The sequence below is a fragment of the Argiope bruennichi genome, chromosome 1 (genome assembly GCF_947563725.1).
Source record: "Argiope bruennichi chromosome 1, qqArgBrue1.1, whole genome shotgun sequence".
Lineage (NCBI taxonomy): Eukaryota > Metazoa > Arthropoda > Arachnida > Araneae > Araneidae > Argiope > Argiope bruennichi.
The window spans coordinates 97,324,891-97,349,545 of record NC_079151.1 but is presented as its reverse complement, the minus strand read 5'-3'; the positions used below and the strand labels follow the sequence as shown (position 1 = coordinate 97,349,545).

The window sequence follows — 24,655 nt, the reverse complement described above, 5'->3', positions numbered from 1 at the left end:
TATCTGAAATTATATTATTATTTTAATACATCTTGCATCACATCTGTTCATAACTAAAAATGCATGCTTTTACTTGACTATTATGGAATATGCTAATGATCTTTTAATGATTATTAACTACTTTCTTCTTTACAGAAAGTTTTAAAAGACTTGATGGTTGATAAACTCCCTCGTCTACAAAGTCATCTGGAGCAAAATAATGTTGATTTGTCACTATTCACTTTTAACTGGTTTCTCACAATATTTGTGGACAATGTACCTGTGGATATTTATCTTCGAATATGGGATGTGTTTCTCTATGAAGGCAGTAAGGTAAAATAATCTCTTCCTTTCATTTTTTTTTTAAATGTTGGATTATTATCATTTGAAAACCACAATGGAATCAGTGTTTGCTTCTTTAGTAGCAGAAAATTATTTTAGTATGTACATAATCTAATTGATATAGAAAATGAAGATCTTAATCTTAAAGTATTTTGTTAATTTCGAGTATGTATGCTTTTTTATTGTACTATTGGTTGTTCCATTCTGTTATATATTTTCAAACTGATGCCACATACAAAAATTGATTTACAGATTTTTTTTGCCCCTCAGGAAATGTATAATTTATTGGTTGTAATAACTTTCTCATAATTTGAAATTGTTTAGAGTAAGAAGTATGAAATACCCACTTTCATTAAATTTCAGGATCCCCCCCCCCCTCTAGCTTTGAGAGAATGTTAATATAATACATTGGATTTTTAAAATCTTGATGTATTTGAAAAAATACTGAAGATTTTATATGATTTTTTTAAAATCTTTTTTTATTCATTCTTTAATTTTCAGGACATCATTGATTACATTTTGAATAATTAAGTGTAAGATTTGACAAGTTGTATAATCTGTTTAGAACAATGTAATATGTTACAAATGTACTGTTTTATTTCAGCTATTATTGAAGATGTTTGTAAGTTGTATTCAGAAATATGTAGTTGTGTGAACAAAGTATTAGTTACATATATACAATTCCTCGAAAAATTATATTTTTTATGGTATCGGTGTATTGAACAAAATATTTTTCAGCTAATAATCATTTTGATAAACTGTCGTAAAAGTTTATTTGTTAATGTTTTCAATAGGTTCTTTTTCGTTATGCACTGGCATTTTTCAAGATGTGTGAAAATGAAATCTTACAAATAAAAGACTATTTAGCTTTAAATAAATACCTCAGAAGTATAGCTGAACAGTGCACAGATGTCAAGAAGTTGACTAATGTAAGTACAAGCTATCAATTATATATATATTTTTTTCCTTTCTTTGTGAAAAGAAAAATGTATTTTAAAATATTAGTTTTTTTAGGTTAAAGAAATATATAAAAGTTTAATTGCTGTATTAATTAAATGTTAAATAAATAAGAAGATAAGTGTCAGTGATTTAAAAAAAAGAACTGTTGTAAAGATTAAATTATTTTAAAGAATATTAAAATATTGAAATTTAATTCCTCTTATTTTTTGCAAAATCTGCTTTTGCTGTTCCCTTTTTTATAATTTTTCATTTTAAATTATTTAGTCTCATATATAATTGATTTCATTTATTCAAAATGATTAAGATTAATTTAAAATTTTGTTGGAAATAAGGCTTCTTTAGTTTAATTTTTATTACATTTTTTTTTTGTTGTTGTTAAAATGTGCTTTGAATCGGTTGGTTTTAATAATTGTTTTTGATTATATTATTTGTTTCCTTATGCAAAGCAGATTTTTGATTCACTCAGCATTCTGTTTTAAATTCATTCTAGAAAAGTTAAGAATAACTGAGTGAATGAATGGGTTAAAAAATATATAATTTTCTTGACTTTGATTATTTTTATTTATGCATTCATAGTTCATGAAATTTTTTTTGATTAAGGAATTTTTTTATATTGAATTTTCATCTAATTTTTTTGGTTTTTATTAATTATTTGAAATTAATTTTGAGATACTAGCTTTCGATGTGATTTCATCCTTCAAGACCTTTTTTGTTTGATTGCAAATTATCCTACAGATGTCACAATTTAGATTTTTTAGTTGCTTTTATAAAATTACATTATTAAGAATCTTTGAAATATATATATATAAAGATAAAATTTTGGATAACAGTGTGTTGAATATTGTTGAACTTTAATTATTTATTTGTTAACAAAAAGATAATTAAGAGAATAACTATGACAGCCAAAAGAAACTTGTAATTTTGGCTACTATTATCATATGATTTTGCAATATTTATCAGTGTTTTAATCTGAATAAAAGGAATATTACCTTTTCATGACTTAGTACACTTTTTTACATTTCTGTTTCTTCGTCAATCTGTGTTTAAATCACGTGGTTAAATCATAATTGTAACATTGCTTACATTATTCACCCTTATTTGTCTTTAGTTGATGTTATTTAATCATCAATAGTTTGATAAAAAAATTTTAATGTGTATGATTTTTATACTTGAAAAAAATACTACTACCAAAATCATAATTGTAAGTTTAACATTTATTGGTAAGATTTCCTTCAAAATCATATTGAATCAGATAAATTACATGAAATAGGGTCATTCACACTGCTTGAAGCTTTGCAAATTATATTTATCAGTTAGGTATACAAAATGCAAAGAAAATTCTTATGCTAAACATGCTGGTTGATTTTCACAATAGGTATGTTTATCAGATACATTGCACTTCCAAATGGTACAAATACAACACTTATATTTATGATCGAAACTGCTAAATTAATAATAGCTCATGGAAAGATGGACAAAATATTTTTACAGTAATAATATTTACATCACAACATAGAAAACATTTAGTTATTTTGATGTACATTCCTCTATACTCCTACTGAGCTGCCACAGAATTTCACAAATGATTTATATGATGATACATTATTTGGACTTATTTATGTCCATATTATTTGAATTATTTTTTAAGATTCATTAATTATTGAATTTCATGTAATTTCAACGAATTTTTTTTTCGTTTTAGTGTTTAATATTGAAAAACATGCATAATATTTTTAATAATTGTATAATTTAATATTTTTAATAATTTAATAATTGTGTAATTAAAGTTAACTTTTAGGATCTTATAATTAATTTTTATTCCAGAATTTATATTTGATCCTTATTTTTAGTTAGATATTTCTGGAAAGAATATTTAGTTATAATTCTATAGTTTGAACTTTTTTTTTTCTTCCAAAAACTTATAAAAAAACTTATTTTGATAATTTTTGTCATAATAATATTCTTGTGGAATTTTCTAAATTTGGCTTTTAAATGTAATTTGTTACCAATATGCGGATAATTTTGGCGGAAATTCATTTTTTTGAATTGATGGATTTTGCATGTTTTGAGCATCTTTCAAATCTAAGACCTTATTCGGTTCCTTAGTGGTAAGTTTGACCTTGCTTAATTTTGGTTTTCCAGTGCTGATATCTGAGTTATTATCCAAGAGTACAAGATTTTTCTGATCAGATCTATTCCGTTTTAGCCTTCTTCCATGTAGCCTTCTACGATTATTCACTCTTCCATCTGTAAAAGCAACAAAAAAAGAATTTTATATGGTTTTTTTTTATGATAACAAGGATAAATGTGATAAATTCTTTCTCTAAACACACCAATTCTTATGTCAGTTATCTTCAGTTTGATTACAATTTTTTTTTTTACTGCTTTAATTTAAAGCATATATATATATATATATATATATATATATATATATATATATATATATATATATATATATATATATATATATATATATATATATATATTATTCATTTTGATGATAATCAAACATCCTAAATATCCTTAGAATGTGATTAATTATCATTTATCAGTTCATTATATTCATGCATTCTGTTTATTTTTGATGCAATAGCTTTTGTAGGTGCAAAAAAAATCTTTATTATATGTAGTATACTATAAATGAGGGAAGATTGAAATACTTTAGAGCAAACTCCATCCTTCAAAACTTAAAAGTTTGATTCTAAATTAATTGGGGATATAGAACAGTTAACATTAATTATTAGACACATTAATCCATATAAAATTTTGATATAAATATAATATGAGAATATAAATTTCAATAATGCACACTTGATTTATGGATAGTAGTTTTAGTATGAATTTTCTTACAATGTAATAGTTAGGGAATATGCAGAATTAGAAACTGCTTTCTTTATATCATTTTTTTAAAAATTTTAACAATGATTCAGTTTGTAAATAAAATGAAATCAGTCAAAATAATTTAAAATTTTGCCATTTTTTTTCTTTTTCTGAAGTCTGGACAGTATTTTATTTGGTGTCATAAATGTCATTTAACAAGAGGCAAAGAGCAAAGAGAAGGAGATGAATCATGTGATAATGAAACACAAATTGAATAATTTAGTATTAAAATGAGCTGGCAATATAATATGCAATGAGCTAATATAAGGCAAGAAATTGTTATGCCTTTTGCAAATGAAGCATTTCGCTTAAAAAGATTCAAATTGATTTTAAATATAGGTTATTGAAATACTTAAATTACTGACCTCCATTTTATTCACATTGTGTAAATTTATAAGTATACTGTATTTATTTTTATTTCCACTCCTCTGAATGACTTTAGCATATTGCAAATAATGAGAAGCTTAAAATTTCATTAATATAAACTTGAAGACTTAATGCGTTATTAACATAAGAATTCTATGAGAATCATGAAAGAATACTATGAACAATAAGAAAGCATTAATGAACATAAATGTAAGATTATTCTTTATTCTGATTTAATGTATTTTAACTTGTATAGAAATATGCTATATCTTTTATTTCAAACAGTAAGATTTAAAGAACATTTATTGTTTTATGTTTGATTGAAGATAATTCATCTTACTAGATGTCTTATGAAATTCAAGCAAGTTGGAATTAATTTCTACTTTCCTTGTTCTGTTGAAATCAAAAATTTATCTAAGATGTTAATTTTGTTCTGTGTAGTTATAGGAATATATTTAGTGTAAAATAGTGAGAAAACTTTTTTTTTTAAAGAAAAAGAATTTGCTATTATTCTGAATAAATGAAATGATCCTCTGTTGTTGATTGCTATTATACAGGGATACTAAAAATCATCTAGAAAGCAAGAAAAATGGCAAGAATTTAAAAATTTTCCTTTAGTATTTAAGTATAGGGAATAATTTTTTTAATTAAAAAAAATACTGATCTTTTTAAATATTGCAAAAATAAATATCATCACCATAGCACCAAAAAAAAAAAAAAAAATAGTGATTTTCATGATTGTTAAACCATGGAAGCTCATCCCTTTTCTACTCACTACTGTTTTCTTCTGCATAGATCAGTCCAATTTCCAAAATTGAGAAAAAAAAATATTAATATTGGAATTGTGACTATAAACTACATAACTACTAGTAGAGCTACTGAAAATGGAAAATAAATAAATAAATAAAGCTTTTTGATGGTGTTTTTTATTTAAATACATATTTAATAAAAAAATAATGCAGTATCATGGGAAAAGCAAATGTTTAATTTGCTTCAATCTTGTTATTCCCAATTACAAATTTCTCCTATACAAAGCACTGAAAGTGCAATGATCCAATTTGAAATTTTCTTGAAAAAAAAAATAATAAATTCAGAGAACAGTTGTAATTGTAACAGTAACAGTTGTAACAGTTATTTAATGTAGTAATTCATTTAGATATTTTCTATTTTAATATTTTGAGGTGTTAAAAATTTTCTGATTTTTGGGAAGTCTTAAAAGCAAATTCAGCATTGTCACATAGTATTACAGCTATGGAAAATTTTCGAATCAACAAGTATATACTTATTAAAAATCTGAAAGAAGATACTTTAAGTGTTCTAAAAACTATAGATTTGCATAAATTTTTATAAATGTATCTTAAATGTTTTGATCACAAGAGGTTTGCTCCAATGTGCAAAATTATCATGTGTTTGTATTATGAAGATTTAGAAAAGTAGAAAAAAAGTTTAGGAAAAATAAAGGGTTTAGCAAATGCAAAACAGCTTTGCATATTAAAATGGTGCAAAAAAAAAAAAAATGAAATTGATGCCTGAAAAATCTACAGAAGTTGCAGGAATTGATGTTCAATCATAAAATTGACAAAAAAATTGCTCTAATTTCTTCGTTATGTCTTTTGTTAAGTAATCATTAAATTGTTTTTGTCATGATAGCTACTATAAATAGATGTCATGATTGTATTATAATTAGCAAGAGTGCTGTATTCTCTTATACTGTGTATATATACTAAGAAAACAAAGGATATTTTTCCCCAGATTTCAGTAACAATCCTGTTATATCATACTTATTGTTTAGTGATCATAGTTTATGCTCATTAAATTGGCCATGAAAATTTATCATAAAATTTAGCATCGCTTTTGATCTAAAATGTTTCTCTTATAAATTTTAAATAGTTATTTAAAAACTTAGTGAGATGTCTTGCTTGTCTTTTAAAAAACTCAATACTTCTTAAATATACACTACAAACACTTTTGCAATTTCTTTGAATAATTTTATTTATATTTCTACTGTATAATATAGCTTATGATTAAAAATAATTTTGCTGTCTTTTATAACTTTTTCAGATGATCTGATTTTTTTCTAATAGTGATGCTGTAATTAATTACTTTCTTTTGAATTTATTTTCTTATAAATAATAACTTTTCAATATTGATTAAATTTTTAATATTAGCATAAGTCTGCAAGATGTTTTTAAAATCTTGAGATGAACTTTAAGATTTACATTTAAAAAATGTGATTTTTTGTTTACAATAAAATGCATGATTATTACAGATGCAAACGACAATAATCTGAATTTGAAGGTAATCATATAAATTGTGTTGATGTCGGAGCCTTTGGAGATTATCTCTTTAAGGAAATGAAATATAATTTAAGATGCAAGTATACATCCAAGTATAATATGAAACCAACAATTCAACTCACATAGTTACCGTTTTTGTGACAAAAAAAAATCTCTAAATTTTCATATGGTATCAGCTTTTTTTATTGGAATGTTATTTACATCATAAAAAATATTATAAATGACAGTGGAATAATGCTTATAGAATAGCAAATGCCAGATTTAAGCAATGATTAAGAAAAAAGAAGATGAAATACAATAAACACAAAGGAGCTGTTGTTAAGTAAAGCATTTCATTATGCTTCACAAAGTTTTTCATGTATGCTATGTGTAATAAATTAATAATTCACTAATAATGACTCTCACTTGCAGCCATCTTTTGAGTACGTAATCAGAGTTCTATTGTAAAAATGATTTGTTTCTCTGTTCCTGATATACCCTTAGGATTGATTTTAAAATGTCTCTGTGTAATAAAGATAAATTCTATCACTGCGAGTTATTGACAATCTGTCATACATATTCAAAATGAGAATATGTGTGTGTGTGTGTGTGTATATATATATATATATATATATATATATAATATACTGCAAACATCAGTACTTATCTATTAACTGTATACCAATGTCAAGTTTCAGTATTAATCATATGCCATTGATGAATATAGTCACATTTTGGTTAGGAAAAGGCCTATTGCTGATTAGAATGCCAGTCTTTGGCAATTAACGCCTATTAAATTATGATCACATCACTAATTTAATATGTAAGTACTCAAAATTTTAACTTATAAAATGTTCTAAAATTTCCAAATAATGAAATATGGGAAGTGTATCTTACGTTTAGCTTGATTTAGAAGTGCTTGTTTGGTGATTTTTGGATCAGGTGGATTACCATCATCAGTCTTATCCAATAATGCAGGATTTGGGAATTTATGGTGGCGCTCATTCAAGGGTCTCAGATGCATTTCTTCTTCAATGCTTTTCTTGTGATGTCTTTCTGGATTTTTACTTCGGTATGGTTTAGCATCAGCTGCTTGAAGTGAACTAGTTTTCATCTGTAGAAATGGAAATATGTAAATTAATTCAGAAGTTTGACAAAGTTTAATTAGATTTAAAAAAAGATTTTGCACCAATTTTATATAAAAAAAAATTCTGATTAATTTTTCCAGGGAAAATTATTTTCATATGGTACTCAGTATTTTATTTCTGAGCAGAATTTTATAAAGTGATGCAATTTTTTTTCACGCTAATTTTTTTTTTATTGCTGTTAAAACTCTTCTTGAGTGTTATTTTAAAAATCAATGAAAAATTTCATCTCTATATAGATTATTTTTCCATGTTTTTAATTATAAATAATTTTTCTATTTTACTCATAATCTAATTCATTATTAAAATAGGATATGATTTGTAAAAATATTTTTCAGAATTCAAGCAGCATAAGTAAATTTTATTGCTTTTAATTATTCCTAATTATGCTCTCAATCTCTTATTTAATGCCTTAATTATGCTCTCAGTATCTTATTTAATGCTTTAATTATGCTCTCAGTCTCTTATTTAATGCCTTAATTATGATGCCATTCTCTCTATTCTTTTAATGGTAAGTGGTAGTCAGCTGCTGAATCAGATAATTTATTACATATTTTGTTTATTTTGATTTTTTCCCTCTGGGCTAGTTCTAAATTTTTGTATGAAATATAGCAGTTTAAGGTATTTTATATTGCTTTTATTTATTATTTATAACCAAGTCAATTGCAATTTGTTTTTAGTATAATTTTTTTAATGTACAGTTCAGTTAGTGCAGTTACTGTTTTAAAATTTGCTGCAATAATTACCATGTCATGCAGTTTTAAATCATATTTTATGTTTTAACGTTAAATACTTTCTTAATTACTGTCAAGGTTTGGTTTAAGCCATTTGCTCAATGACCTTTATTATATTCCAGCTGAATTGCTTCTTAAAATGAATGCTAGTATAAGTGTCAGCTGTAATCATTATGCAAGATGCTCCTTGTCAATCGAATGTTTTATTTTAATTCTCTCTTTTCACTTAATTTTTCTCTTAGAAAAAAAAAGTATGAAAAAAGGTTTTTTGCTCCCAATTAAAAAAATTTTTTAAGTTAGTTATATGCATTCTTTTGAAGTGAATTGACATAATTAGTTTTAAAATAATTTTTATTCCCCAAAAATTATAAATGATGAAAAATTGATTAAAAATAATTATTAAATACATTATAATCTGAGTGAAAAATTTAGAAGTAATTTAACAATCCTTAACCTTGCTACAAAATATTTATTCATATGCTTATTAGTTTTAGTTCAAAAGTTGTATATTCATTCGAACATACCTTTTTTTCTCTGTGATGGCTGTGCAGCAAACGTTCTTCAACTACTGGGGCTTTACGAGCTCCATGATTCTGAGTCTCAGTTTTTTCAGTGGGCATTTTGTGACTGTAAACTTTTCCATTTTCAAAATTCTTCCACTGAAAAATGCATTTATCCATTAACATTTTTGTATGATAAAGTTTACAATAAGAAATACCGTATAAAAAAGTAGAATTAAATATATTATATAATGTTTATGTAACTTAATATGTAATAATATTATATAATACTGACTATATCTTCATATGTAATTATATTTACATGATATACACATGGTTATGAAATTATGATTACTTTACAATATATGCATGCATAATTAATACATATGCTAACTGTTGAATGCATAGATACAGAAATTGACAATTTGCATTTGTATTGACTATACAATGGATGCACATAATCATGTTATCATTTCATAATTATAATTTAAAATAGTGGGCACAGTTTGCAGGATTTTAATTGAAAGCACAAGTTCTAGCAATTACTTTTAATTCTATCATTAGCCTTATAAAACATTAAAACATGTAATTTTTAAGCAATTCTATTAATATTACTATGAAAGTATACTCATATTATGTATCAAGTTTATAATATTAGAAAATAAATAAATGAATTATATGCTAACAGTACAATATTAACAAAATTTTTCTGAAATTTAATACTTGAATTCCACTGTATGTCAAAATATTATTTGCAAGCAAATCACAATTGTTTCAAAAGAAAATTATCTTAGTAGAACAATTACTAGTAATTGCAAAATATGTTACTAAACTTTTTCACAAATGAAAGCAATTTTAACTTCAAGTACAACAGCCATCAAGAATGAAAACAAATAAAGAATTCAAATCATCATATAATCTTACATTTCTATACCTCCTTTAAAGTAATAATGCAATTTAGAACCTATTGATTTTATGCAGGAAATTATTTTTAAGAATGGAAGAAAATTGGAAAAGAGTATTTCTGGTCACTTGGTTGAAAGGCATGAATAAAGATATAATGTGGGGGATTATTTAAAAGAACTTCTTTTTTAGGTCTTAACTTGTTACAGTGATTACATTTAAGGAATAAAAGAACACTCATTGCTATAGTAAAATCAAAATGTCTGTGTTTAACACATTCACTGAAATCTCTGGCAAGGTTTATTTATTTTTTTTTGTTATGTCTACATACTGAAACTTTGTTAAGGTGACAAAAGTTATTAAGAGGAGTTTTCAAATCAAGCATGCTTAAATAGAATGAAACATTGTTAAGTGATGGGTATATCAATTTCTTATAAATAAACAGAAAATAATTCGTTTAAGTAAAAATTCTTATCCATTTGACTGCTATATTTCGAAAATGTGAATGACTAAACAGTGAGCAGCGAATAATTGAAAATCCCTCTCTCCAGCTCGAAATCGTAGGGATATATTGTAAAAGTTAGGGATGTTGATTTTGCACATTTTATCCAGAAACCAACTTTATATCCTTAGGGAACACACACACACACTATTATTATAACCATTATTTGCTAAATAAGGAACTGTACACACCCATTTACTATTTGTGTTGTTTTCTAGATATATTGATCACAGTATAATCCCCCACAGAAATGGGTCAAAATGGGGGAGGAATTTTAGAATTAAATTAATTTTTCAATTTTTTGTTAAATAAAAAAATATATGGATTGTGAGCTGAAGAGAAACGAAAATTATTCAATTCAGTCCGTAAATTCCAAAAGCATGTCCTAAAATTTTTATTGTTCAAAATAAATCTAACTTAATCCTTCCAATATAATTCATTTTCTTGATGTTGTAGATTTATTTTGTAAGTAGTTTTATCTAATATATGAAGAAGAAAATACATATGCTTATCTATTTTCTCGAGAAGTCCTCTGAAACGGTAAAATGGTAGTGACATGAAATTTGAACATCATTCTTGTTCAGTCCGACTGGGTAGCACCGAAGTCTTAATACATTTACAGTAACAAGGTAATAAAATTAATTATAATGAATGAAGAACGGTTTTATTTTGTTCCAGGTAAAGAGGAATAATAAAGATAATTATATTTTTAAATTATCTATTAATATTTGCGTTATGAAGTTATGAAGTTGAGACGAATTTTTTTTGTCATATATAAAACAATATTTGACTTTTGTTGTCAAAGTAATAATTATAATTCTCATGCTAAGTAGGTTTATAATCAAGTTAAGAAAAATTCAACATGCGTTAATTTTTTCTTTTTTAAGTATATTGCATGAATCTGTTTTCGAAGTTAATTTCTATTCATCCGATTTTGTTTTACTTCATTTTATGCGAAATGATATTTAATGAAATCAACATAATTTAATTTAATAAAATAATACTGCTGTAATTTTTTTTTATCATGCTGTAATTTTTTATCAGTTTGTCAGCGTGTCATCTCTTTTTCTTTGCGTTAAGTAGATGGCGTTTTTATACAATGCTTATTTACAATTTTAAAAATCGTATTTACTAGTCGAAATCAAAGGATTCTGGGTTAGAATGCTTTTAATATTCTCATTAATTCTCCAACACCTCCCAATCAGTTCTGAAAAAGCATAAGTTCTTTTAGATTAAATATTCCTAACTTAACGCGCTTCAATTTTATGCCGTTGGATGTGCGAATATGCCGCTAATATAATTAATTTTGCACTTTCTGAATAATTATATTTTATATCTGACTAATATGTTTGAGTGGCTTTTGGTAGCAGGAAATAAAGATATTTCTTCATTTGCAAATTGTGTTAATAATGCATTTTAATAAATTTCACAAATTTAATTTTATCTCCCATTCTATCGGAAATAATTTTCGTTCTTTTATAATATACATAAAATAAATAATTTTCTACCTAAATGCGTAATTTGATAGAATTTTTAAATTGCATTTCAGTAGTGAAACAAAATTTATTTTAGGAACATTCTCTAATATAGAAATTCTTATTAAGACTAAAACATTTTTCGAGTTATTATTTAAATTATATACCATGGTCATACTAAATGTCGGAGAGCTTTAATTCTACCACCCAATAAATCTAATTTAATGTTTCTTCCATATTTAAAGAACTTCTATTAAGCTGCCTTTTACTATATCACATTTAGAATTTTTTGCACATTTTTTTTTTCTTTTTTACATTTTAATAATTCTGGGATTCGTTTAAATGCTCTGCTTTTTATTTAAAAAAACCTTCTATTTTTTATAGCGCAATTTAGAGACGAAGAAATTCTTGTATTTTAAGTCATTCCACACTTTTTTTAATCGTGCATGGGTACTTACTTTATTCGATTTACTGCAACCATTAATACAATTTTCTTATCCAGGCTTTGCGAAATTTCGTTTTCAAGTAAAGCATTTTCTATTCTTTTTTTAAAAATGATGGGGAATAAATGGCGACCTCGTTATGAGAAATATATCTCCATTTTTACTGCTTCGCTGTTGCATTTATTTGAATTTTATGGAACTCTCTATCTCAAGTAAAGAATTTTATACTGCTTCTACCTTAGAAATGCCACTTGGGCTTTCTTTTAAGTGCAATATGATATTCATGAGTTGAAATATTAAAAAGAAGGTTGAATTCGTTTCAGTTTTTTTTTTTTTTACCGGTGTTTTCTCTATTTATTCCTCTCAAGTTGAAATGTCGGTCGTTATACGTAGTTGAATTTTTAGAAACCGTTCTTTTTTTTTTTTTTTTTGAAAGAAAACTCAATTTTTTTTCTTCTTGGAATGCATTTCAGTATACCAGGAATTAAGTTTCTTTTGTTATTTGCATATGTTAGAAATGCATATATTTTGGTGTGTAGAAATGAATGCAGTATTTATTTATTCTTTTTAAACACGTTCTGCATTTTTCTGATGGTTTTTATATTTGTGTATAAATTTAACTTTCCTAGACTTCCAAAAGATCTTAATTTTTTTTCCCTTCTTTTGAATTTAAACGTATGTTATTTGTAACGAATTTTTCGAATAGAATCTAATTCTGTTTCCTTTTTGGTATGCTTTGCAAGCATTCATATTTTAAGTTGGATCCTTTTATGTTTAAAATATTTTGTTTTAAATTTGTATAAAGGGAACGCTCGAGTCTTTTTCCACTTTTATTTCTTAAACTTGAAGGATGTAAATAGTTTTTATTATACGTTTCAATTTAAAAGACCTTTTATCAAAAATATTTACTTAGAGTCATGCATATTTGTCTAAAGAATAAATATTCTTTACATTATATGGCAAAACTTACTCATTAGATTATCATTGACTCGGTGAAGAAAAACATGTCTCTTTGAATTGGAAATCTTTGAGCTTTTATTTGTCTATGCGAGATGACGGAAATAAATCTTATTTTTTTTTTCTAGCTTTAATATTTTTTTCCTGTCCTTGTTGTGTAGCTCAGGTTCCTGATTTACTTTAGATATTTTGTATTTTTACTTAAATTGGTCGTGACGACATGTTGTTGCTATTAGAAATCGAGATGGATACTGTCAAATGGGCTTTTGTGAAATTTTCCATAGCCTCGTAACATTTGTAGACAGCTAGAATGGCGAAACATAACATTTATGAAATTGCCAGATAATTTTTTTGTTGCATAATATAATCTTAAACAGTTTATTACTGGTGATTTTGTTTAGGCATTTTGAATACAATTGGATGAAGAATTGAAAGTCGGTTCCAATTGTTGGTGTCGATTGTTTGTTGTAGACCTGATGGAGGAGAAATACTGGGGACGGCTCAGATTTGTTGAAGAGTTTCATAACTCAATAACTGCCGAAATATTCCAATGTTTATCGATGGATTAAAAGTTCTGTAACGAAGTTTTTAAATAGAAAGACCTAAGCGTTTCAATAATAATCGTTCTGTTAACCAAGTTTGTAAGTAGATAGTCCTAAGCGTTTCAATCAAGTAATAATCCACTTCCGAGTGGGATTCCGTATTCTTGTATCATGGAGACTATAACAATATTGAAAATAAATAAATAAATAAAAATGCTTTCTGCCCTGTGAAAATGTAACAAAGTGTCGATCGAAAATATTAAATAAATCTTCAAAACGTTATGTACTTGTACCACTCTGGGTTTAATATATGTAACACATGACAGGAACTGATTTATTAATGAGATATTTTTATAAAATAAAGGGCAACCACTTGTGGTGTAGTGATTGAAGAGGAAAAGAGTTATAGATGCCTCGTGTACCAGGTGCCATGAAAAAAAAAGTAAAAATGTTAATGTGTTTATGCCATTTTTAAAACTAGATAATATAAGAAATAAGCGGAAAAATAATTCAATGCTCCGAGTACTACAATACAATGTACGAAAAAAAAAAAATAATACATTTGCTTAGCCATTATTGAAGATTAAGGGGGTGTGGAAAATGATGTTATTCTTCTGATACCAGACACTCATTTTCAGTCATTCTAAACATTTGCGAAGAAGATACATTTTGCGTGTTTAATTATTTTATTATCATGTGTGCTCTCATGTTTGGGCTCAAATTATGTGCATTATAAACTATTTATATTAATTTATGTCTATCTTGTATAGCTTCGAATTATGGTAGATCTTGAGGAATGCATTTCATTTAGTTCTGCAGTAAAAAAATCGAGCCTTTTAAAATTAGAAATCTTCTTTATTTCATCTTTATTCCAGATGAGTTACATTTTATGGATTGTCTAAATCTATGGAATATTAAATATGTGAAAGAAAATTGAGATATTAACATAAGTTGCCATTCGATTGCATTTTAGAATTCATTATAATTCTGTGTCAATGTATAGAACTTAGTTCTGTTCTTTTGTATATTTTGAATTACGGATCTTTATCTCAATACCTCTAATGCCATTTAGAAACGGATGATTGCGGTGAGTCAGTCTGGCATTAAATTATTATTTTTTAAGTCATTTTGGATTTTATCAAACTGCAGCCGAATGCATATTCATTACATTATTATATAATGTCGCATCTTCACCAGATAAAGTCGGTGCTTGTTACTTCAGCTGTTGCTTAATCAACTAATCAAAATTAAACGCGTCTTAGTACAATTTATAATGATCTTTTCACCGAATATTTTATCACATCGTATGTGATAGTTCAATTTGCCATTATTTTCTGAATTGCACAGTTGTGAAATAGCTAAGCTAAAAAGGATTTCGTATGATCTGTGAATTGTATTTTGAATCACACGGTGTCGTATAGAGGGTTAACATTTGAAAAAACATTGCTACTGTGATGCAATAAAATATCATTGCTGTAATCTTTCAAATTATTGCTTGCCTAGGTTTTATAAATATATTTTTTTTTCGAGGGTCATTTTAACTTTTTAGTTCCAGGACGTAATAATCTTATTGACTAAATTTCTTTTAATTTTGTTTGTTCTCTAATTTATTTTGCTACAATTTTGGTTAATTCTTCTAAAAACCGGTATTTTTGACTTGTAAACTTCCTGTTTGAACAGGCTTACATTTTGCATAATTAGCCCCACTCATGTTATGGTAACGTTAAGTGAGTGATTACATAGTGCCATAAATCTGGTTATATTGCTCAATATTTTCGAATTCAAGAATTATAGGATTACTGAAAAAGTATTTAATTAGCGTTTAACGATAAATGTTAAATGCATAGTGCAAACTAGTACGTGGACTATTTTTTTAAGATCCATTTTTAATATTGCTTTAAATTTCGCGGATAGATGTGAAGGAATGTCCGCACTTGCTTTCGACATACTTTGCCCTGAATCCTATTGCATTTACTTTCATGGCGTCAAAGTAGTGTCAGTAATAAATTTTGTAGTGTCAGTCTAAAGCGGCGGTCCAACGACCTGCCACCTCACGGATTTGGTCATAAATCTGACATCCAACCCACTAGGGGACCACACTCCCCCGTCGCCCGCGGTACGCCTGTAGCTTCCCGCAAAATGTCGGTAGATGGATAAACATCAAAGAACCGGAAAATTTGTTTGGGCTATGGGGGGGGGGGGAAGGGAGTCAAAGAAACTGAGGGTTTTGAGCGGTCGAAAGAGGAACGCTTGCCGTCTGAAGATTTCTCTGGTCGTGGGTCCGCTGCCACAGGCGGGGGTGGAACCACGAAGGAAGGGTGACAGTTTTATGACCACATCTGTGAAGACCATCCGGCCGTTGGACCACGGCTTAAGAAAGCGAGCCTTCATTAGATTGGGGAATACAATCAGTTATCCGGTCCTTAACATCAAGAAACATGAAAGGTGCTGATTTACATCCTGGAATTTTCAGCAATAATGTGAGTGACAGTAAACGAATCCTATTACGTTTACTTTCATGGCGTCAAAGTAGTGTCAGTAGTAGATTTTGTAGTGACAGTCTAAGAAAGCGCGCCTTCGTTAGATTGGGGAATACGATCAGTTATCCGGTTCTTAACATCAAGAAACATGAAAGATGCTGATTTACATCCTGGAATTTTCAGCAATAATGTGAGTGACAGTAAACGAATCCTATTACATTTACTTTCATGGCGTCAAAGTAGCGTCAGTAGTAGATTTTGTAGTGTAAGTCTATAAAAGCGAGCCTTCATTAGATTGGCAGGGGTGTTTGTGCTCCGGGGAAACCCCGGAATTCCGGGGATTTTGAACTTCGATACCCGGAAATTCCGGGGATCATCGTTCAAAAGGAAGTAGGAATAATAATGAATTATTTATTTTGATCTGGGTAATTTTGTTTGCTTTGAAAGCAGAAAGCGCAAGGTCAGTGTGTGTGGTGAAAATTTTTCCTTTCTTTCTCCAAAGGCAGTGATAATGCGTGAAAAGGGGGGAAAAAACTTCTTTTTTGTTCTTTCCTTATTGCGAGTTATGACTCATTCCCCCGGTTCTCTTCTGGATTCTTTTCGGCAAGTAGGCGCGGCAGAAAAAAAAGGGAGACTTCGTTCGACCAGATGTGCGATCACGTGACCTGGGTTCAAAGGTCTTAATTTTGCAAAATTAATGGTTATTAATTTTGCAAAAAAAGTAATTCATTGAACTTTTATAATTAGGTCATTCAATACTTAATAATCGTAATTTTTCATTTCTCCCCCCCCCCTTCTCGAAACTGCAAAATGTCGGTAATAAGTCCGTAAAAGTTTCCGGGGATTTTTTGGGGTCCCACAAACACCCCTGGATTGGGGAATACGATCAATTATCCGGTTCTTAACTTCAAGAAACACGAAAGATGATGATTTACATCCTGGAATTTTCAGCAATAATGCGTGTGACAGTAAACGAAAAATTGAAAGAAATTATTGAAGGCAGGTTGGACAAGCGTATTAGTCGAATCACACTCTGATCAGCCATTTGTATTTATGGACGATTTAATGCTTGCTACTGACACCCAATTTCCAAGCTCTCATCTGAATTCTCACAAATTTCACGATAAATTAAAAAAAAAATTATTTATAAGAAATTTACAGCTCTACTGTCAATGGATTTCTAAATTGTTCAGTGAAGAACATTAAATGAAAGGGATAGCGATGTTTTAACATCTTTGTCGAATCACAGAGAAGAAGATGAAGATTTTTTAAGTAGTATAGTCGCAGAAGATGAGATGTGTGTTTCAGTTGACCTTTTAATTCAAAACAATAATTAAAGGAGTGGCCAAGCACTTCATCGGTGATCAGAATGAAAGCAAAGTAGACACTTTCAAAGCACATAATCATGCTAATTGTAGTTTGGAATGGGCAACATATTTTGATATCGGACTCTTTTTCTGTAGTTGGAGTATTTTGATATCGAACTCTAGGAGACAATTAATTCGGCTTCCTATTATGAGACTTTATGAAAATTCTTCCGAGTCATCCAGATATAAAACTGTGTAAAATGCTGTTAGGCAATGTTGTACTTCATAATAATGGAAATATTTTGACTGAAACCCAAAACCTTATACAATTTTTTGGTTGAGAATTCGATTATCATACAATTTAGACCTTGTGTATAATTATTTTCTTCCTTCTTTAGAAGACGTTCCAGGATGTAGATGCATGGATACTAATGTAGCAATGAAAACAACTGTGAATAATTGGCTATCAGAACAGGAAGCAGAGATATATGGGAAAGGTGTCCAAAATCTTGTTTTTCGTTATGATTTCTACATAATCTTTTTCTAAATCAACAAATAGATTATGTAGAGATATAGCATGTAGCATTAGAAGACAAAAGTTGCCTCTCTCACTTTTTTTTACTTCATTTTTTTTTAAATTTCAAAACAGACTATCTTAAAAAAAATAATTTTTTTATTTTAAACTGATAATTACTTGCTCAAAAGTCAAAGCTTCGATTAAAAGAAAGTTAGTATTTAAACAATTTAGACATTTCTTAATTGAACAAACATCTCAAAAAAGGCACAGATTCAGCATGGATAATTTGTTATGCTTCAATTGTATTTCCCATTTCAATAGAATTAAGAACTCCAAATACAGTTTCTCTGTCAGATATTCGAAAAAACTGTGAAATCAGTTTTATTATATTTTTCTCGCATATTTCCAGTCTTCATTTCTTATGAAACCGCACCGTTGCGTTATATTTCCCCATCGCATCACAAAAATATAAAACTTTATTTTTATTTTTGGCGTGCAATTACGTCTTTCCCTCTGAAGTGGGCAAGGGGTAGATGAATTGATGCCGAACAGAACAGAGGGTGCTTCTCTTCTCCTTCAATCGATAAGCCGAGAGTAGCAGGTGCCATATTCCCAACATCGCTGGCTCTGCTATTCTCCCCCGAGGATTCTTCAATGCCTTTTTCTCTAGTCAGAGCCCCCCCCCCCTTTCCCCTTTTCTCAGCTTCCTCCCTTCTACCCTATTTCTATCCTTTCTTATCGAGATGGAAAAGTTTGGATCTACTCTTTCTGTTGTTGGATCGCTTTCATCACACACCATCTATCGCATTATAGTGTGCAAGAACAACATTTCATGAGAATAGTGGAGCTAATTTGATTTTGTATTTTGTTATGCCATCTTTTTTTCCCCTCTCTCTCTTTCTTTTTTCCTTGCGTTATGAGTTGTGTTACTTCAAAAATGCCCTACTCACGAAGTTTTCATTTTTTCAATTTCAGAAAGAAGTAGGGTATTAAAAGATGTTTGGATAGTAGATGAATTAATTGGTGGTTAATAATGTGCTCTTGACCATCGACCATAGTCATCTTGAAATTAAATTTTTTTACTTTAAAATAATTGTCTTCATAATCTTACCAATAAAATTGTGATTTTAGGGATTTTCTTGAAAAATTACTTTTCACAATGATGAATTAAAAAAATGCCAAAGTAGTTAAAGCCGAAAACATACATGATAATCGTCGTATGTCTTCGTTCCATCCACTCATTGAACATCTAAGTGCAATATTCGAAGAAAATCATATGCACAATTGTGTGTCATATATATATATATATAAAAAAAAAAAAAAAAAAAAAACCCTCGCTATTTGGGGAAGAAAGGCTTACTATTTTGATGAATGGCCACCTTTTGATTATCCCTATTCCGAAAAAACAATTTTTACAATTAGGTTTATCTATTGGTATTGTAGTTAAAAAAAAGCAATAAATAAGTTGGATGAAGATTGATACGTTACCATTAAATCATAATTGAAGATTTCTTTCAATTTTTTAATGAAATCTGTTTTATGACAGTTTTATTTGTCTGATCCCACCGTGTGTATGGAAATACAATATATTTACGTCAGGATGAAGTAGATAGATGGAATTTAGTATATAGTTTTATTACTAGAATTGTAAATATATACCAGAATGCTCACTTGAATCTTTCATGAATTAATTATCTGTCGATCTGTCTAATCGTACATATCTGAAGGCGACTTGAACCAGGTAACTATTTCGATCTCTTCGGAAAATGTGTATCTAAATTTTGTCGTGAAAATTTAGCGATGTCACTAGTTATTTGTCCTGACGAATAAACTCGTCATAATGCAAAGTGAGTTTTTTCCATGACGAGATACTCGTCAAAAACAGTTAACAGGTTAAAAACGTAGAAAGATGGAAGGATGATTTTAATGCATGACACTTATATTGAACAAGTAAATCTATTACCACCTTTGGACTAAATTCGCTAGCGGGTAGACTGTCTGCCCGTATGTATATGAACATAACTCGAGAACAGCAAAAAGAGGATAAATGAGATTTGAAATTGATTTTAGTACCAATATTGAAGACCAGCATTAAAATTTTGGCCCAGTCAGTTCAAAGATACAGGAACAAAATAACTATTCGATTCTCTTTGCTATACTACGAAGACAAACACAGAATGTATGTATATATATATATATATATTCCCAGCGATGTTGCATCATTTTACATTACCCTGAATATCTATGCTTATTAATTCGAGATTCATGTCCTTTGAATAATAATCCAACATTCCTAACTATTTATTGAAACTTAAATCTTCTGAATAAACAAATTTATTATGGAATTCTTAACATTTTGTGTATAAATACTCTTAATTCTTGGATAATAAGCACTGATATAAGAATTTAAGATGAACTAATGTGTGTTAATCGTGAATTTTAAATAGAAAACGATTTAAATTTCCTAGAGGCATTTATTAAATTCCAAAGTGTAATACATTTTACCGAGAAAAGTTCGATTTAAAAGTGATTACTGGAGCTTGGAGAGTAAATTTAAAATATTTGCCATGTCTGAGACGAAATCTTTCTTTGAAAAGACCGGAATCTTCAATTTCTCAAAAAGTTTGCGAACGGCGTTTAAAAGGAACTAGTCGAAACCCATTGTTGTCAGGTTCAGGAAATGTTAAAATCACAATAACAATAACAAGATTTGTTTGCTTTTGAAAATATCTAAAGAATGTAAACACTTGTGAAGTGAAGAATTGGTTTTTAGAAAAGTAACATGGATAAAAAGGAAAGGGAGCGCTCCTTCTTTGTTGTAAATAAGTTGTTATAAACTTTCTGAGTTACAGAAAATCGTTTTGATTTGACTAAAGTTATTGTTGGCATAAATTTTATTATACGAGATAATGAGTTGGATGTAAATTAATGTCTCATAATTTTAATTTATTGATTGTTTTCTTTTTATGTTTAAATAATGTAGAAACTTTGTATATTATCTTAAACATATTAAACGATTTAAATACTACATATTAGTGATGCTGCTCTGCTACCACGTGATTTAGTGCAGGGGTACTCAAGCATTTTTTGCCTTTATATTTTAAATTTTATATCACATAAATAAGAATCGTATATAAAATATACATCTAAGGAGTGCCATTTCACATTAATCTTGAACATTTATTTAATTTCTTTGCATAAAAAATGTACCACTTAAGATGATGTAATGTTCATTAAGTTAATGAGCCGGGGACTCATGATCAAGCTGAAGTATTGCATCTTCTGTTGATCTGAACCCAAAGCTTTAGATATCATTTGAGATAACTCTTAAATATAATGCTAGACTTTCATCCTGGAAGATTCCCAAGAGAAACTAATTCCCTATTTTGCTTGGAGCTTCCAACAGTCGTCACCCTGGCCATAAGGCTGTCTTCTACTTATTCAATGCTGAAGCTCACATTGATCTAATGGTTTTTTGAATAAAGCTGATTAAGAGCATAATTAAGAAATAGAATCCATGCCTTTCTCGTACTAATTTATATTCTAAAACCATGCTATGCCTTATCCACTAAGCTGTTAGTGAATGCAATTTTCGTTAAGAAATACATGTAAAAATCATCAAATTAAAGTATATATCTTTTATCTAATTTAATTCATTTGAAGCATAATGCACTTTTTTAAGTTAATAATAGTACCATAAGACTTCAATAATTTGTTAAACTTTTAGAATTATTTGAGTTTTTCTGCAGAAAATTGAGAAAAAAAAATATTAAATTCATCCAAAATACGAGCTATAAAGAAGATATGCGGAGATAGAACCCATAACTATCTCCTTTAAATTCATGTTCTTCAGCCGTGCTCTTAGGTAATTGGTGAGCATAATTTTATTTCCACAAAAGATAAAATCATCTAATTTAACGATATATTTTAAAATCCATCTCCTTTGAAACTTAATACTCTTACTAATATTTACAATAATACCTCAAAATTTCATTAAATAATATTTTAAACTTCCAAAGCTATTGGCATTTTCTTGCTAAAACTGAAACATATTAATGAATTATAATCATTTAAAAATCAACCTCTTTTTTACGCCAGAATCCACGCGTTAATTTAATTCATTACAAATAGTTTTCTCTCCTAATCATCTCAAGAAATGAATTCATTTAGAGTCTGAGCGAAATCATTCTTTTATATAAATCGGTTTCGAAAAGTCAAGTGGGGGAAAAAAAATAACGTTGTCATAAAAAACTTTAAACACTTCATCACGAATAACTTTTGCTGACATGTTTATCTTCCCTTTTCATATCTGTCGCTTACCGATTCACTTCACTGCATGTTTTTATCTATTTACTTCAAATACTTTGTATCGGGAATCCTTAGTTTTCTGTCCATATTCTGCAGACGTTGAAGTAGGTATACGTGACCTTTCAGGCTTACGTCAGCGTTTTCGTAGCTCCCTCCCTTTGCTGGAATATGATATTTCGTATCTCATTCAAGATTTTCTCTTGGTTGTCAACATAGCTGCAGGATATTTCCTCTCCTATGTTGGCTTTCCTTCTCTTGTATCTGGGTTACCTTTTATTTGGGATAACGTACGAAAACACGAAAGAATGTATTCTTTTTCTCATGGAAGTTGTTTGAATTCTTTAAATATTTTTGAATTCCTGCATGTTACTTCTCCTTAGGTTGTTTTTGATTGACTAAAATATCAACATTTTGATTTCTCTCATATTTTCTATCCGAAATTATGTTAGTAACGAAAATAACGAGTTTTTCTATATTAGCTCTGTATTACTAATGCATTTATGTTTTTTTAACATTGCAACTGAACGTTATTTCTGATATAACTGTTTTAGAACTTCGATGGAGTTGTGGATGAATTCTTGGTGTTGGTGTTTTATTAAATCAATTTTTTTATTGTTCCTTTTGACATCTAGACTAATCATGGTCCTCAAGTATATGTATGTTTTTCTCCAATTTAATGCTTCCACTTTATGTATATGTGTGATGATTGATTTTAGTTCACTTGCCAAATAAAAAAATTCCATATTTTTAATTTATAAATTTAGTCATTGAAAGTTATGATCTGATATTTAATTTTTGCCAATTCTTTTGTTAGCCGGAAGTTAGAATACTTTAAGCTTCTAGCAATGGCATTGAATTTTACTTTTCAGAAGAAATTTAACCATTGATGGATTTTTAGGCCTGTGCTAAATAATTATGTCAAAGAACTAGCGATGCTGAACGATATCCTTAAGTTATATATTTATCACCTTTAGTAAAGTTGGCATTCTTTGGAACTGCAAATGATCAAATTTATGCATACTTCTATAAAGGCAGAACGTATTTCCAACTATCAATGTTACCTTAAATTAATCAGATAGTACAGAAATTGCTGTAAAATTTCAGAGAGCATTTGTACATATCTTTATAAATCACTGTTATTTTAATTTTCCCTTTAGTTTTCTCTATAACATATTGTTGCCGATTTAAAATCATCAGTGATTTAGATAAATTTGATGTCGTTCATAATATCAACTAGACTAACGCTTTTAGCAACGCTTTATCTTTTCTAAAATTTTTATCGCCGCATTTCGATTTTTTTTTCTTTGGTGCCATTAGATGTGTTAAATTCTAAACGTTGCTGTAGTTATCTTCTTTTCCTCTTTATCTTATCTTCTGCTTTTGCTGCATTGAATGAGTTGTCAGACCATTTCCAAAGCTTTTCTGTTAAGTCACTAATGGTTCTTCATTCAACAGAACCATGAAAATGAGGCTCTAAAGTCAACATGGCCGCTAATGAGAGTCAAGTACTTTGCGTTGATGTATATTTAGCCACAGTCAGCTTAATGGAATCAAGTGTTTCTAAATGGCATTTATATCTTGATATAAATTGAAATTATTCTGCAGAAAGAAAATATTTACTAATTTGATTGTTATATTTTCCAAAAGTGTAAGGCAAAGCCCTTGAATGCAGACAGTTCATGCCGAATCATCGACTAGACATCTTGGAGCCAATAATCGCAAACTGAAGCATGTTTCCGGTTTGTCAGGCCTTGTCGAAATTCAAATATATGGAGAACTTTTGTTAGTCCTCCGATGCTCTTAAGCTAAATGGAGCCGTAACTACTACTGGCTATAATGCGAGTATTGAAAATATTTCCAATCCATCTTCGAGTTAACAATATTGAGTCCTCAATACTTGAAACATCTATCAATTAAACGGTAACTTTGGGAACAGCGCCACTTAAGAATTGGATTTGAAAATTTACTTTTCAGAGTTAAGACATCTTGCATCATTTCACTCTACTGCTGGCAAAAAGCCTAGTTTTACTTGTCTGAGT

At 28.5% G+C, this 24,655-nt stretch overlaps 2 protein-coding genes across 3 annotated transcripts in view; one reads left to right on the top strand and one right to left on the bottom strand.

Moving 5' to 3' along the window:
* LOC129966673 (TBC1 domain family member 2B-like) overlaps positions 1-24,655 on the top strand; it is a 259,741-nt gene that overhangs the window by 11,876 nt on the left and 223,210 nt on the right. For both annotated transcript variants that reach the window (XR_008784287.1, XM_056081190.1), the window contains exons 16-17: positions 136-312; positions 1,116-1,250. Coding sequence is in view for 1 of the 2 variants with exons in the window: in XM_056081190.1 (XP_055937165.1) it covers positions 136-312; positions 1,116-1,250 (312 nt within the window). In the remaining variant the exon portion in view is untranslated. The remainder of the gene's footprint in view (positions 1-135; positions 313-1,115; positions 1,251-24,655) is intronic.
* The window catches only part of LOC129966686 (uncharacterized), a 171,230-nt gene continuing 149,082 nt past the window's right edge, over positions 2,508-24,655 (bottom strand). Inside the window, exons 2-4 of the mRNA XM_056081204.1 lie at positions 9,207-9,341; positions 7,701-7,917; positions 2,508-3,528 (exon numbers count right to left, since the gene is read on the bottom strand). Coding sequence (XP_055937179.1) covers positions 3,284-3,528; positions 7,701-7,917; positions 9,207-9,341 — 597 coding nt within the window. The 3' untranslated portion in view covers positions 2,508-3,283. The remainder of the gene's footprint in view (positions 3,529-7,700; positions 7,918-9,206; positions 9,342-24,655) is intronic.